The sequence below is a fragment of the Mesoplodon mirus genome (genome assembly GCF_964341445.2).
Source record: "Mesoplodon mirus genome assembly, chromosome: 5".
Lineage (NCBI taxonomy): Eukaryota > Metazoa > Chordata > Mammalia > Artiodactyla > Ziphiidae > Mesoplodon > Mesoplodon mirus.
In genome coordinates, this window is record NC_138980.1 from 123,542,491 (window position 1) to 123,559,200 (window position 16,710).

At 43.4% G+C, this 16,710-nt stretch overlaps 1 protein-coding gene across 2 annotated transcripts; it reads right to left on the reverse strand.

The window, feature by feature from the left end:
- Positions 1 to 275: 275 nt before the first annotated feature.
- CRHBP (corticotropin releasing hormone binding protein) lies at positions 276 to 14,641 on the reverse strand. Of its 2 annotated transcripts, none has more exons than XM_082622067.1 (7): positions 14,368 to 14,641; positions 13,915 to 14,008; positions 13,492 to 13,649; positions 11,609 to 11,819; positions 9,527 to 9,675; positions 4,829 to 4,946; positions 276 to 1,000 (listed from the first exon to the last, which is right to left on the reverse strand). In XM_082622067.1, the coding sequence occupies exons 1-7, from the start codon at positions 14,446 to 14,448 to the stop codon at positions 843 to 845; spliced, it is 969 nt and encodes a 322-aa protein (XP_082478193.1). In that variant the 5' UTR covers positions 14,449 to 14,641; the 3' UTR covers positions 276 to 842. The 2 variants fall into 2 exon arrangements, with proteins under 2 accessions (XP_082478193.1, XP_082478192.1); XM_082622066.1 differs by having other exon boundaries at positions 14,329 to 14,641.
- Between the last annotated feature and the right edge of the window lie 2,069 nt (positions 14,642 to 16,710).

Below are 16,710 nucleotides of genomic sequence, written 5' to 3' on the forward strand. Positions count from 1 at the left end.
ACTGTGACAAAGACATGTATTCTCAGTTTTCTTGGAGGGCAGTGGAAGAGGGATCCCCACATCCTGCTTCCCTATCACCCAATTGGTTAGTGTTGTTTGTTCAAACACTGCAATTTTACCTTCTGCCCTAAATAATCCTACTTAACGACCCAGGGTTCTTGGAGGTCTAAGAAGTCTAAAATGATTTAGTTCAGCATTTGGTGCTGTACCACCTGAGAACATTATTTTCTGATGGTAATAACGGAAGGAACTACTCAGGAAAACAAAGCAGGATGTTGAGGTGCCAACATTCTGAATATGTTTATTCATGTTTGGATTTATGGATGCAAAGTGTTTTACATGCTACAAATGTTTGTTAAAAACAAGTTGTTACAAATCAATAAATAATACTAGCTACAACTATTCTCTACTATAAACAGAATAATAAGCAGAAAATAAATAGATGCAACTACTTTGGTACACACAGACATGCGTTTTCTGTCATAAAACTGATACGAACACTAATATTTTTATTTCTTTGTAGTATTTTCCCTTGAGATACAAGTTTTTATTGCACATTTCTTTGCACTTGTCTTACCAGTTCAGGTTGGTAGCATATCAAAGAATTACTGGAAACTGGTTTTCTACTGGGGTTGTGGGGGGGCTTATTTTCTGCTATGTGGTCATTTATATCTTACAAATGAAAAAGAAGCAAGGTACAAAAATTAGTGTGTGTGATATGTGCTCAAGGTTGGGAATACTGACTGGTATGAAAGGTTGTTAACTAGCTGCTCATCAAAATCATATATAACAGCCATTAAAAACTCCCTTAGGTAGCAGCATGGAAATCATTGCTTGGTTATTCAAAGAGTAGACAAACAGAATTCCTGGATACTGTTTCCATTCGGGTTTTCCAGTTCGTATGGTTCCAGCTGGCGGTATTCAAAAGTCACACGATTTACATGTTTTCCACTGGAGACCATGCGTACCACCGTGTTGTCACAGCCAATTTTCATCTGGGCTATAATTCATGGAAAAAGTAAAAGTTTCCCAGCAGGTTAGAAACGACACAGTCAAACCATTTCTGTCCACGAGATCATTTAAACACGAAGAAAGCAAGGGGATGTAGCTTCCTCTCACGTCCTCAAACCAAGCATCTGCCATCAGCTGAAACGTGTTTGTTCTCATTCTTTTAATGTACAGCTGACCTTGAACGACGTGGGGGGTGCGTGGGGCGTTAGGGGTGAGGACCCTCCCCACAGGCGAAAATCTGCATATAATTTATAGTCTGCCCTCCAGATCCACGGTTCCACATTCTCGGGTTCGACCAACCTAGGATCGTGTAGTACTGTAGTATCTACTATTGAAAAGAATCCGCCTATAAGTGGGCCCCCGCAGTTCAAACCACTGTTGTTCAAGGGTCAACTGTATAATTAATTGTAGAATAGTGAAATTAATTTCAGCCTTTCTCCTCATGTGCAAGAACACTGTTAGTCAGACAAAACTGGCTGCGTAAGAAGATACCTCCTTGTGCTTTTTTTTTTTTTTTTTGGCGCTACACGTGCCTCTCACTGTTGTGGACTCTCCCGTTACGGAGCGCAGGCTCCACGGCCATGGCTCACGGGCCTAGCCGCTCCGCGGCATGTGGGATCTTCCTGGACTGGGGCACGAACCCGCGTCCCCTGTATTGGCAGGCGGACTCTCAACCACTGCGCTACCAGGGAAGCCCTCTTCTTGTGCTTTTTACGTTCTCCTACCTGCAAAGCTTTGGTGGTGAAGGCAGATGAAGGCAAGCATCCGACCTGCTGCACCTTTGCTCTAGTTGTGTCCTCAGTGGAGGCAGTGCTGCCCTCTAGGGACAGGTTGGAAATTTGCAGAGGCAGTTTTTGGTTATATCTGGGGGTGCAAGTGGCATTTAGTGGTCAGGGCTGAAGGATGGAGTGTATTGCGGGACATTTATGAAGACCAAAAATATCACCTATTTATTATTTTCTGAGCCTCAGTAATAATTCTGTTTTACATATAAACAAAAATATCATTTGCATGGTTTAGACATACACTAAGTATACTCATTTTTGTTCTATTGTTCACCTGTACTTTTTATCTCTAATTTTTTTCTGTACTTCTTATATGGAATGGCTTTTGATATCCTTATTTCTCTTAAATCCAATCTTATTCATTATTTTTATAAGCATCTGGCAACATTTATGTATCTTCTAATACAGATGTGCCTGAGCAGTTATATACTGAAACTGTGTGTGTGTGTTTAAGGCATTCTTCAAAAAATTTTTTTCAGCTTTATTGAGGTATAGTTGACAGAAATTGTATATATTTAAGTTGTACAACATGATGGTTTTATATAAATATACATTGTGAAATGATCACCATAATCAAGCTAATCAACATTCATTACCTCACATAGTTACCTTTTTTTTTTTTTTTTCTTTTCATTCCCCACTCCCCTCCCTTCTGGCAACCATCTGTTTGTTCTCTGTACCTGTTTCTGTTTTGTGAAACTCAGCATTTTTTTTAAAACTTACTTTTATTTTATTTCTTCAGCCTCAATCTGGTTCCTGAGGCAAGATTTATCTGCCCTACAATAATCTTTTCTGCTGTTTTAATTTTCTCAATCTTTTTTTCCCCACGTTGTCTCTATAAGGCCTAAATTCTGAGAAATGTTATTAACCTTGTATAACAGGTACTTCACAAACATGCACCTGGGTTTAAATGAAGTAAAACAGCCAGATAGAGTTATTTAGGTAAAAGTCAATTTGGAGACATAATAAATATAAACCCTATAATTATTTTAATATAAGCACCAGGGAGTCTAGGCTAAGCTTCTATGAGGAAGTCCAAAGTTAATTTTTTTAATTTTTTAAAATAAATTCATTTGTTTTTTATTTATTTTTGGCTGTGTTGGGTCTTCCTTGCAGTGCACAGGCTTCTCACTGCGGTGGCTTCTCTTGTTGTGGAGCACAGCTCCAGGCATGCAGGCTTCAGTAGTTGTGGCTCCCTGGCTCTAGAGCGCAGGCTCAGTAGTTTTGGTGTACAGGCTTAGTTGCTCCGCGGCATGTGGGATCTTCCGGGATCAGGGCTCGAACCCGTGTCCCCTGCATTGGCAGGCGGATTCTTAACCACTGCGCCACCAGGGAAGTCCCCAATTTTCTTTAAATTGTTTGCAAGGCCATTCTTTTCTGATCTTACTCTGAACTTTAATCTATATAATGTGCCTTATTTCCTTTAGTTAATGCGCATATCATTTATTATTTGACATAATTCCTAATACAATCCATTGTAAAGGGCAGGATACCTAAGAGATCTTCATTGTCTGAACGACTTAAGAGGGGCTCATGAAAACATAGTGAATTAAAGAAAAAAGTGAAGTCTAAAATGAACCAGTGAGTCAGATAATTCAAGCCTTCACATTATCTTAAGACTGGTTTCAATTATCTAGATAATACAGTCAAAAGTGGTTTTCTGGCCTTAGTCACACCCTTTGAAATCAAGTCATATAATTCATGTACCAAAATTACTATGGCTTCAATTATCTAAATTCTAAGGCATGAGTGTGCTTCAGTTCTTAATCTAATCTTTTTACCCAGCTCAAAGGCAGCTCCTCACAGGTGCTCTCCATCAGCCTGGAAGGATCCAGTGCCTCTGAGAGCACACACAAAGGGAGAGAAGCCATGATGCACTGGTTTAAACCAGGGCTCAAGTGTAAATTAGCATAAACTAACCCCCAAGCTTTTAGCAAAGTGGGTTTTTAGAAATCTTTTCCCTTTACCTGTGTACATTAATTCTATTTCAGAGAGATTTTGTTTATTAAGTTCCCAGCATTAGCTCAGAGAGAGAAAATACTGGTTGGCAGACCTGGCTTTAATTAAAACTGGTAACAGCTGATCAAAAGGCTGTCTGATTTGCAGCTTCATTATTTAGTTGGTTAGTGATGTGTGCTTACAAAAGAGGAAGGGGGCTATGGTAAGGGATGAAAGACTGTTCTTCTGTTTGACTTCTGTCTCTTAAAAGATAATCACTGGTTCCTGCATCAGAGGTACAGATACAGGAGTGACCTTTACAGAAATGTTTTATGTAACCCTCTCCCTCCCCACTTGGATTTCGTTAATTAATTTGGTCACTAGTCAGCAATTCCCACCCTTCTCACCCCACCTGAGCATAATCAAATGGAAAAGCTTCACTGATCTATAACAAAGACCTGATTCTGTTTGGCGAGAACCAGATCTTTTATTACCCGTGACCAATTTTAGATCTCAGAATTTACCTCTGTTTTGCAGTGGTCTTTCAGAGGCTGGTTTTGCTGCTAGAAGTTGGGGAAATTCAGCAGTTCTGAGGATTTCTAATAAAGCGCATCACCTTCTAATGTATCAATATTTACTATGAGTAATACACACACATATACATATGTATGGTAAAGTTATTTAGATATTACTTCATTTTTATACTATTACTAATTGACGATACATCCACTATTTGAACTACGGTTTTCAGTCAGTAAAATCTTTAGTCTCGAGAGGAGGAAAGCAGGGACCTTCAAGAAGGTGGACAGAGCACAGAACCAAAAAGCTTTGTCTTTTTCATAGTCGTATCTAGGGCAAACCTTAAACACGCAACCTTGTTACTTCATCAGTTTTTCTCCCAGTGTCAGATATTGTGGTCATGCATTCTTGATACTGTGTCTAGGCTCAAATGCAAAATCCTGACACTTGCTCAATGTGCAAAATCGAAGTTTTTTTGGTGGAACTTGCCCTCCTATGTATAAAAAATTTGAGGCATTTTATTTAAGGAAACAATCTTAATAGGCACATAAATAATAATCAAAGAAATATCTTACCAGGGCCGTGAAAAGGATAGCAGAGATCAGCTAAAGGCATCATCTTGGAAGGGTCCAGTCCAGTTCCTCCCAGCAGCTCCACAAAATCTCCTATTCCCACACAACCTGCTGAGGACTTCTAAGAGAATAAAGCAGCAGAGGAAGATGTATTTAAACCAATTATGGAAGTCAAACCATTGGACCAATGGCAAGTTGGTGAATTCAGTCAGCTGTAGACATCCTGCAGTGCCATTTAATTTAACATCCAGAACTCTGGGAAGTAAAACTTTTTTTTTCCCGGTACGCGGGCCTCTCACTGTTGTGGCCTCTCCTGTTGTGGAGCACAGGCTCCGGACGCGCAGGCTCAGCGGCCATGGCTCACGGGCCCAGCCGCTCCGCGGCATGTGGGATCCTCCCGGACCGGAGCACGAACCCGTCCGTGTTCCCTGCATCAGCAGGCGGACTCTCAACAACTGCGCCACCAGGGAAGCCCGGAAGTAAGATTTTTAAAGAAAAAAAAAAATCATAGGAACTGCTTTTCTAAATCGGTTGACTAATCATTTTTTTAAAATGTATGTGCGGTTTTCCCTGGTGGCGCAGTGGTTGGGAGTCCGCCTGCCGATGCAGGGGGACATGGGTTCGTGCCCCGGTCTAGGAGGATCCCAGGTGCCGCGGAGAGCCATGGCTGCTGAGCTTGCGCGTCCGGAGCCTGTGCTCCGCAACGGGAGAAGGCACAACAGTGAGAGGCCCGCGTACCACAAAAAAAAAAAAAAAAAAAAAAAAAAGTAGGTGCATTTAAAAAAATATTTTTTTATAAGCTCAAGGACTAGAATGATGAAATTGGAATCTGTAAACTCCATATACAATATATGAAAATTGAATCTGGAAATGCTTTGCTTTTTAAATCATTTGGACATACACATTGAATTATTTGAGTTTCTTAATGCATGCAGTCAGACTTTTTATAAATAGGGCTTCCACATCAATTTTTTCTTCAACTTACCTATTTTCCTCTTTTTTTCCTTTTTTTCTTTTTTTGCGGTACACGGGCCTCTCACTGTTGTGGCCTCTCCCGCTGCGGAGCACAGGCTCCGGACGCGCAGGCTCAGCGGCCATGGCCCAAGGGCCCTGTCGCTCCGCGGCACGTGGGATCCTCCCGGACCAGGGCACGAACCCGTGTCCCCCGCATCAGCAGGCGGACTCTCAACCACTGCGCCACCAGGGAAGCCCTCCTCTTCTTTTATAAAAGACTATTTCTGCTATTGAGACAATTCTTATCCTTTCTATTGATAAGGATTTAGACTAGTTATAAGAATATTAAAAAAAGAAGAGACCCCTCATTTGGGGCTCAAATTAGCTAGAGTTACCATCAACTTTCTCCTTCCAACTAAAATAAACTTATTTCAAGCTACTCAAAATAAGTATGTAGTCTTAAGACTTTGTGTGATGCACTGTAACCCCCTTTTTCTGTTTCCCTTCATCTTTTCCACACTGTGTCATCCACAGCAATTCCTGTGCTTCACTTTCCCACGCAAACAAAGCAGACCCCCTCTCAGCCCCAAATGTCACAGTTTGGGCCGCCCACTTCCCGTGATCAGGGCTGGCCTTGTGATCATGCCACCCATGCCCACAGGGCTCACACTTACAAGGCCTAGTGCTTGGCTTAATGCTCTGCTGTTACCATTTTGAAATTCCTAATAATTTTAAAATAAGGCCCCTGTATTTTCATTTTGTACTGTCCCCCCATAAATTATACAGCCAGTTTTGCCTGTGATCCTCTTCTTCATTGAGACATAGCCGTCAAGAGGTCTAGCGGAATGTGGCAAGGTGCTTAGAAGCTAAACAGATAGACCATGCTACATAGGGACCAAAATATAAAACAGAGAATGTAAAACACACACACATAAGCACACACAGTCCAACATTTGGAAGATATTGAAGTGCAACTGGAACTAAACAACCAATAGAAAATAATACAACAGCAACTCTTTGACTAATGAAAGGAAGCAGGTGTGGGTATATATATTTAAAGCACCTACTCTGTGCTGGGTTCTATGCTTAGGTATTTTACACGTAATTTCATCAGTGATGAAATAGAGGGTTAGTTAGCCCCACTGTGTACAGGGCTCATTTTCTCGTATGAAGAGTTGAATAAGCCATTTAGAGGTAAAGGGAAAAAAATGTGATTGCCTTTCCCTTGAGTAGAGGGTGTCCAGGGGGAACATGTCTTAAGACTAAACATTCCACCTGGTTCTATAGGTTCCAAATTTCACAGGAGGAGGTGAAGGGGAAAAGGCAGGCTCAGGAGAGAGAAATGGGAAATAAGAAGTTGGGAAGAAATGGAAGCTAAAATGAAGGGAACAAAACCAAGAAACAAGGAGGTTGGGAGCACGTACTTTTTGGCATTCAGTGACTTTTCTCTCCTCTTTCCAAACCTCTCAGCTGTTCTTATAAACAACGGCAGAAGCTGAGTTGTGTAGGGACCTCTGGGGTTCAGCTCCTCAACAGTGACCCCCGAGATTTCTTTGTTGAGGTTCTATCTCCCTGGACCAAGTCACTCTCATCTGTTGCCTAGACTATGACAATGGCCTTTTAGGTGCACTGCTGCACCACTCTGGCCCCTACAGCCCATTCATCATCATTCGTGGAAGCCAGAATGACCTTTAGGTAATCATCTCCTTCCCATCGTGGACTTTGTCAATTACTTTGGTCATGAGGCCAGCAATTCCCAATCACTCTCACCCCACCTGAGCATAATCAAATGGAATATGTCACTTTGCTGCCTGAACCCCTTCCGTGGTTTCCCACTGAGAATAAACTCAGACTCTTTAATATGACCCACTGGGCTCTCCACCCCCTTGGCCCTGCCTGTCTGCCTGATGCTGTATGATACCGCTCCCCCTCTACTTTTGCTTCTTTCCATTTCTAGAACTCAGCAAGCCCATTCCTGCCTCTGAGCCTCTGCACTACTGTTGCTCTGTCCCCAGCTCTTCCTGTGGCTGCTGGCTCCTTCTTACCTATCACTGAAATCTCACTTTAAATGTCTCCTTCTCAAAAGATTTCTTTCTTGACCATCTCACCTCAAGTAGCTCTCTGCCCCTCACTCTACCCCCTTGTCCCCAGCCACCACTCTGCTTCATTTGCTGTAGGGCACTCACCACTATTTGAAATACATTATACTTTCACCTGTCTCATCCCACTAGAATACAGGTTCCATGCGAGTAGGACCCTTTTTTTTTTTGGCTTATAAACAAGAAAAGTTTATTTCTCACAGTCCTGGAGATTGCAGAGTCCAAGATTCGGTGTCTGGTGAGTACTCACTCCCTGGTTCATAGGTGGAGGACCTGTTTTGTTCGTTGCTAATTTCCTGCATCTAGAAGAATGCCTTGCACATGGTAAGCACTCAAAACATATTTTGTAAAGCAATAGATACCTAGAACACTGCAGACTTCACATTTTTTAAGCGGTAAGCACCAAGATTACTCCTCATAGCCAAAAATAACTAAAGTGCAGATCTCTCAATCTACCACACTTGCCATCTTCTATATTAAACATCAAGAATGACATACAAAAAAATCTTAAGCCTAGGGCTTCCCTGGTGGTGCAGTGGTTGGGAGTCCGCCTGCCAATGCAGGGGACACGGGTTCGTGCCCCGGTCCGGGAAGATCCCACATGCCGTGGAGCGGCTGGGCCCGTGAGCCATGGCCGCTGAGCCTGTTCGTCTGGAGCCTGTGCTCTGCAACGGGAGAGGCCACAACAGTGAGAGGCCCGCGTACTGCAAAAAAAAAAAAAAAAATCTCAAGCCTATAAGGCTAAACCAAAGACATCCACTTATCCTGGCCTTTATCAAAGGATTATTCTTCCACTAAGGTTCAACTTTAAAAAATAGGCACTGGCCTACGAATTTAGGGCTTAAAAGAAATTGGATTGACTGCTTTTCTCAGCCCTAGTCCTATTTATTTGGGTTTCACTGCAATCTTTCCGATGAGGAACTATGACTATCTTTGATGCCAGCAAATGCATGAGCTGTCTTAACCTAGGCATATGAGAACATAAAAGGAAATGAGGATGACTCAAAGGAAACAAGCTACCAGTGCAAATAAATGTGGTCAAGCTCAGCATTAATTGTAAAATCCATACAGAAGTTCATGGGGGAAAAATTTGATGGGGAGTCTCAACTAATGTTTTGTTGCAAAATGTATGGAATTAAATGTAATACAAAAAAAATGCTTCAAAACTTTACTGTATTTTGCAATATAAAAATCCAGTTTTGTATTTTATGCTACGCTTAGCATTCCTTCATAACACAGTCTGTCAATGAGATACTTCCTTCATGTCAAAAGAAAATTCCAATAATCAGAAAAACAGCTGTGTAGATGACTCACACTAGGTTCTGCTAGGAGAGAATTTTTGTAAAAGAGGCAAGTACAAGAGAGTTCAATTGTAATTATATGTCACAACTTTGCCAACTGAAAACATTTCTAACATCACAAGAAAAGTATTCAAGTAGTCAGAAGAGGCACCTGAGTATGCAACTTGCAGCATAACGGAAATAGAAGAGGAGTTTATTAAAGCAGCGAGGGCAGGCTCATGTGAGATCTAACTGCCAAACAGAAGGACATACTACACCAGTTCATCCACATTTGCCCTGTATAGTTACTTTTGCTCTGATAAAGCTGAGGTCTTAGGAAGTGACTGGGAAGCAAATAAGCAACTCACCTTTAATTGCAGACCATTTAAGTGTCCCAGGGTGAGGTCAGATATTTTGATCACCACAGGATAAATTATGGAGAAGCTGCAGTTGCGATGCTTATGTGGCACGACCAGAGTAAACCTTCCATTTGGGGTCTGGGAGATGACATTGCAGGCTTTGTAGAAAAACAAAATCACATTTTCACTGCTTGGTATGCTGGGCTTTTATAGAAATTTATCTTATCCTTATTCTAAGCTCCTATTCATGGTCTAGGGGCTTGTGGCCCTGAAGAGAGTACTTATCACAAAGGTGATTTGGAGAAAGGAAGCAGTTGGGGAATAAAAAGCACCAGTGACATATGGACATTGTCAGGAGGCCCTGACTGCAAGGGGACTTCTAATCGTAATCTCAGGGGGTCACATTGTTTATAACACTCACAAGACATAAATTAATAACCAACCAAACAATACTAGCTGGTAGAAGCTCTAGGAATACTTCATTAACTAGGGTCCAAGTTCAAGCTGGGAGTCTGGAAGAATCAAGGCTTAAAGGTAAGGCCAGAACTCAAACCCTGTCTGTCTGAAACCTTTATTAACTGAACTTGGAGCTATATGTTACTTTTGAGATAATAAAGTGAGGAAACATTAAACTAGTTACAAAATAGGCTGAGAAAAATACAAAGCAGGCTTATGTCTGATAAATATTTCCTGGGTGTTAAGTGATAAGTTGACTAATAGGTAAATTTTAAATGTTTATCTACTCCCAAGACTTTCTGAAATTTTGTTTTGTATCTCAAGACTAGACTTACAATAAATTCATTCTTCTAGCTATGAAACTAGAAGCATCAGAGTTTGTACTTTTTTTGGCCAGTTATGGGACAAAAGTTTCTGATTGATCAGACTATGTCAGAACTACCTTTTGCTTCCATTTTATATTTTTAATTACACTTAATTTCAAAAAGAACTGAAATTCCTTGATGATTCTAGAAGGTTTCTGATTTCTAACCAAACAGGATATAGGAGAAACAGTTCCTGTTGTCCTCTAGTGTTATTCTGCTCCAGTCCTCAGAAACAGCCTTTTTGGGGGGCTTCTTTCAAAAAAATTTTTTTGTTTTTTAAAAACAAAATTTGGGAGATCAGTCAGTACATTATTTTTTGGCAGATTAGGTAGACCCCATTCTTCAACCACATGAAGTGTTAGTAATACTATTGTATGCAACCAAAAATGAATGTTTTCCTGATTTTTTATAAACATTTTCCTCTTAATGGGGAAGAAATAATAAACAGATGAATGAACTCATTCTGATTAAGATAATGTGTTTTAGGCCTGGGCTATTCAGCTTTATAGCATCTATTTGTGTATCCACAGAAATGAACTAAATTAGAGCAATGGGTTCAGACTCAGAAGGCAATGTTGAGGTCCTCTGGTCCAACCCTCTGCTCAGGGCATGAAATCTGTCTACACATCCCAGATATGTAGTCTTTCAGCCTTCACCTAAATATCTGTAAGACTGCAACTTCATATCTGATCCCTCAAGCTTATCCAGATCAATGGAATGACTTGGAGAGATTAAAGTTTGTCACTGAATACATTGCAGTAGCTCAGGAGATCAGAATAAGACTGGAGAAAAAATAGAATTCTAGCCACCATAAATTAGTATCTTACCTAGCCTGGTAAATAAATTAAAAACTGATTTGGGGCTTCCCTGGTGGCGCAGTGGTTGAGAGTCCGCCTGCCGATGCAGGGGACACGGGTTCATGCCCCGGTCTGGGAAGATCCCACATGCCGCGGAGCGGCTGGGCGTGTGAGCCATGGCCGCTGAGCCTGCGCGTCCGGAGCCTGTGCTCCGCAACGGGAGAGGCCACAACAGTGAGAAGCCCGCGTACCGCAAAAAAAAAAAAAAAAAAAAAAAAAACTGATTTGATTTTCATAATAATGAATTGGAAATATCCTTTAGGTCATTTCTAATTACAAAAGAATTTCCATTCAAATCCTTCCTCACTTCAAACGTCTAAGTCTGTGCAATGATGCTACCCTTGAAAAGCAGAACTGACACTCTCTCCCCCCAAGTCCTGCCTTCCAACTAAGAAGACATGAAGTCCACTTACGAAAGAGGTTAGGATCTGTCTTTATGGTTAATGTGAACCCATTTCCTGGTTCATGGACCCGGAAGAAGATCATGGCCACGTTCTGGGAGGATCTGATGCTCCTTCTGCTAAGACCACTCTCACAGAAATCTATGTACCGCTCACTCATGGGGAGAGGGTGATCCTGGGAACTGGGGAACTTCTCCCCCTTGAGAATCCAACCATCAAATACCTTCCAACAAAAAATACAGACAAAGATGATCACTTTCATCAACTCCTGAAGTCATAGGTGTGTTGAAAAGGGGGAAAAGGTTATCCAGCCATGGGTCTTCGGTCATAAGTGAGGAATAGACAGCCTACACCCCCCTGCACACGTGCTTTCTATTTGTATATATTTTGACTGTGAGGGTTGTTTGCAAGTCGCATTATTATTTAATTATTGCTTTTTTCCCCTTTATAAACTCTAACATTTCCAAAGTAAATAAACTTTCTTATACTTTATCATTTCAGCCACCTTGGTAAATGAAACTACAGACGATATACATTTTTGTGTTGGTCATATTTTCCACACATCCTACTTTCAGAAGAATTCCACAGGAACATAATTTGGGTTTCAGTTTTTCTCTTTCCTCATTAAAATATGAACAAAATTTCTCAAAAATAGCAAGAGGAGGGCCTCCCTGGTGGCGCAGTGGTTGGGAGTCCGCCTGCCGATGCAGGGGATGCGGGTTCGTGCCCCGGTCTGGGAGGATCCCATATGCCGCGGGGCGGCTGGGCCCGTGAGCCATGGCCGCTGGGCCTGCGCGTCCGGAGCCTGTGCTCCGCAACGGGAGGGGCCACGGCAGTGAGAGGCCCGCATACCGCAAAAAGAAAAAAAAAAAAAAAAATAGCAAGAGGAAAAACTGGAGCAGCAACTTTACCTCCCTGTGGATGGTTATACACACCCATTTTCCTCATTTTTTTACTCTTATCACATATTAAAATATCAAGAGCTACTTTAACACTTAGACGATAATGGCTGGTATGCAAGTTCGGAATTTTTTCCTTCACTTGTTGAAGTTTGTAGTTGGCTGGACAAAAGGTCAGAGTCTATTATTGACTTTACTCTTAAAATCACCACAGGTCTCCAATTTAATGAGTCCAACCTAGTTCACGTTAGTAAAATTACCAGCTACAAATCATTTCACCAGATCACTCCTCTTCTATTGCGACTGACAGGTTCCAAAATAATTCCACTTTGGGATTTTAATCATATTCATTTTAACTGAACTGGAGAAGTACAGCAGCCATCCCAAGCTGACCCGTTAGACTCATGGAGAACTGGGAGTGGGGATGTTGTGAGGCTGGGGGACTTATCCACGCCTCCCACCTGCCTCAGACTAGATTCCTGCTCAGCAACCTTCCCTGCAGCCAGTGCCCTTCTGCTCCAAAATCAGGTCACCCAGGCATTGAAGACAGCGTCTGGGAGCCTGAAACAGCTCCACAGAGAAAGGGACCGGGAGGAGCGAGGCGGGCTCAGATCTCAGACATGTGAGGTCGCCTTCTAATCAGGACCTTGGGTTCGGCGGACCCGAGGGCTCGTACTAGTTGCTTTGTACCCCTTTTCATCTGCTCCAGATTGCAACACAGTGGTTCGCGCCACGAGTTCTAGTCTTTGGAAGCGCCGGGGACCGAGAGCGCACAGGGATGAATTTAAACGACTGCAAGACCAAGGCACTCGCCCTTCTGGGAGTGGGGCGAAGGTTCGCGCTGCGCGGGGGTCCCGGACTGCGCCTCTCCCACTCCTGCACCAGCGCAGCATCTAATTACGAGCGTCCCCGGCTCTCCACGCTAGGGCGCAGCGTCCCGGCCATGACCCCTCCCTTGCCCCGCGGCTGGGGCTGCGCCTGGCGGGGGCGCCTCACCTTCAGGAAGTCCCCGCTCTCACAGTCGATGGAGACCAGTTCGTAGTGGATGGTGATAAACTCCTCGGGCTCTGCGATGAAGAAGGCGGCGCAGTGCAGCTGCGGCCGATCGGCGGTGAAGGTGAACTGGCCCTGGAGGCTCAGCATGTCCAGGCACCCTGGGAGGGTGGGAGGGCAGCGGGGTTGGAGGTCCCGGGTTGCAGCCACTGCGGCGGCACCCGGGGCAGCCCCTCTCCGCTCGCGCCCTGACTCCCAGCCTCGGCTGCGCCCCGCTCCCGTGCTCCGGGTGTGTCACCCCATCTCGCCCCAGTGCGCCTCCTCGGACTGACCCTTAGCGATGGGAATTGCGCCCCCCGCGGTCCTCAACAATCCCCACCTCCCCGCTGCCCGCGGACGGACGCCAGCCAGGCAGCCCCGACTCACGCATAGCGCGACGGTACAGCTGCTCCCCCGGCAGCTCCCGCTTCAGGTTGGCGCTTAAGAGTAGGAAAGGGTCGTGGTCCACAGCTTCCCGCAGCTGGCCAGGAAAATAAGTCAGTCCGCAAAAGTTCAAGGAGGGGGAAAGGGGACCAGAAGCAAGGCACCCTCCCTGCCCCGCGGCAAAGAGAATAAGTGACCGGGTCAATGTCTCCCGGGTCCGGAGAAGACGGGAAGGTTTAGACCTTTCCCATCAGACCAGGGTATGCCCAGGGACCAGAGGGAAGGAGGAAGAGGCAGGAAGGAAGACCCAGGGGAAACCAGAGGAGAGAGGGGGCACAGTAAATGCGGAAGAAAGAGCTAACCACAACATGTCTGAGAGCAGAGGCAGCCTGCCCACCCCCAAGGCTGGACACTCACCACAGGAAGGTGTGATGGGTCAACTGGGAAATCGCTCACCTCCAGGTACCGGCTCTCCCCTCTTAGAGCCAGCAGGCAGATCAGAATGAAGTGACACTGAAGTTTAAAAGTGGGAGCCATGCCGGCCTTGCCTCTGCAGCTGGAGCTTTCTGCTCCGCAGGTCTGGGCTTTGCTTCCCACGCGCTCCCGCAGGCTGAGAGCTAGGAGCTGGTAGGGTCCCTTTGCTGGGTCTCTTTTATAGAGCAGTGAGGAGGGGAGGCTCTCTGCCCCTTAACTGATCTGAGCTCAGTAACCATGGGTTACTCTGTCTCAGTGACAAAGTGCTTGGTGATGACGATGGTCCAGCTCTCAGCCGCAAACTTTCCGAGTGGTCCAGCGTTATTCACCGAGAATGATTTCAGACACTTACAACTTAGTGAATTAAAGTGTGGGAGAAAGAATGAAGCAAGGATAGAAAATAAGGGATGGCATTTTACTTGACCTGCCACATGCTGAATTATCCTCTCCCATGGACATGCAGGGAATTTTTGGTTTTGCAAAGCCAAGTGACAGTGTTACACACAGGCATAAAATACCCAAACACACACCACCTTATCATACTGACTTGTCACATAACCTTAAATGGAACCATGTTGGAAATTGTCAGAGAATATACTATTCATGCAATTGCTCACGCCTCTCAGGAAGAAACTTGAGGCATTTTCAGCTCCAAAGAGAAGCTGATTTTGCAGACTATTGCAATCATGTAATTCAAGCTTTCTTTCTGTCCCTTGATCTTTGCTTTATCCTGGTCCAGTTTCTTGTAAGCTTTTCCTTAATAGAAAGCTAGCTCTGGAGTCCATGGACTCCTGGATTTCAGCCGAGCTCTGTCACATAGCCTGAATGTATATAGGATGGAGGACACAATCCTGGGCCAGCTAACCGTGGCCATGACCTTAACATCCATCTGAACCACTGAAAGATGGAGTCATTCCATTTCACGCCTTCGAATACCTGGATTACTTTCATACTCTGGTAGAAGGACCTGCTGAGAAGCTTTATTAAAACGGCTCATCAGCGAATTTACAGGGCTAAACAAATGACTTAGCGATACAGGAATAAGTTAACCTTATCTTTGCTGATTAGATGAGAAGAGAATTGCTTCTCCTTTATGTCCAAAACTGTGGGAAATATGAAGATCTCCACTTTCAGTTTTCCCACCCCTCTCCAATCTCTGTGCTGAGCAAGGCCGCTACAAATCCTTAAAAAATCATATTTTTACTTCTGCCTGACAGAAAACATGGTTACTACCCATAGCTTTCTTTGCTATTAAAATTATTCCAAATAATAAGACTATCATATAGGGTTTTGACTCAAGGAAATAGTTCTATATTTAGTTTATAAATACTCAGAATGAAGCAGCCATTTGTCTAGTGGTGTCAGAACTTGATATTTTCATATTTAAGACAATTCTGAGCTCTGAAGGAGCTGCCTCTTAATTGTTTAACCTGGAGGCCTTCCTACCATAGTCCAACTTTGTAAACAGTCCTCAGACCACAGACAGCATGAGAGGAGAGGGCACCCAAATGTCATAAACACTGGCCACTATGTCCTTCTCCCCATCCTGGGACTCTTTAGATGTCTGAATTTTAGAGAGGGTATAAAGAAACCTGAGAGGAATAAAAAAAAGAGAAAAACAAATGGCTTAACCTCAACTGCACACATGCCAGGCCTGTCTCCAGAAAGAGCTGGGATAAACGAGGGGAAACACGATGACAGAGGGGTAACACCCTATTTTACGAAACAATCCACAAACTATGGTAGAAAAAGAATTGCATTCCTACCAAATCCTAGGTGGGGATATTCATGTGTTCTTTTCACCAGTTTGGCAAATATCTACTAAGTCAGTGGAAACCGTGTTTTGTTTTGTTTTGTTTAAATAAGAGTAACTAAAGGATGAAAATTAGAACCTATAGGGGAATAACAAGAAGATGGAGTTGGAGGACAAAGAGAAGAAGGTAGCCATTCTCTGTGAGCAGAAGTATTAAAAGTGGGTGAGAGCATGGAAGAGCCATTTGGATTAGAAGAAAAAGTTTCTGGACAGTAACTAGGTCTATGTCTGGAGAAAAATTATTTTCATGGACCAATTTAGTCATTCAAACAATTAGCTTAATATTTGTTTAAACAAACTGATTATTTTGAAATACGTTCTGAGTTAACTCAGAGTCCCCAAGCATGCTGGTTGGAAATTATTCATATGTTCACCTCCATTCTCTGCACGCATTTTAGTTTTTCTCCATGTTTTTCTAGACAGCCTCTCCCATACTGATGTTAATACAATCCCTGATCAGTATATTTTAGATCTTAAATTATTGTTAGGAAGGGTTAAGACATCCTTTTCAT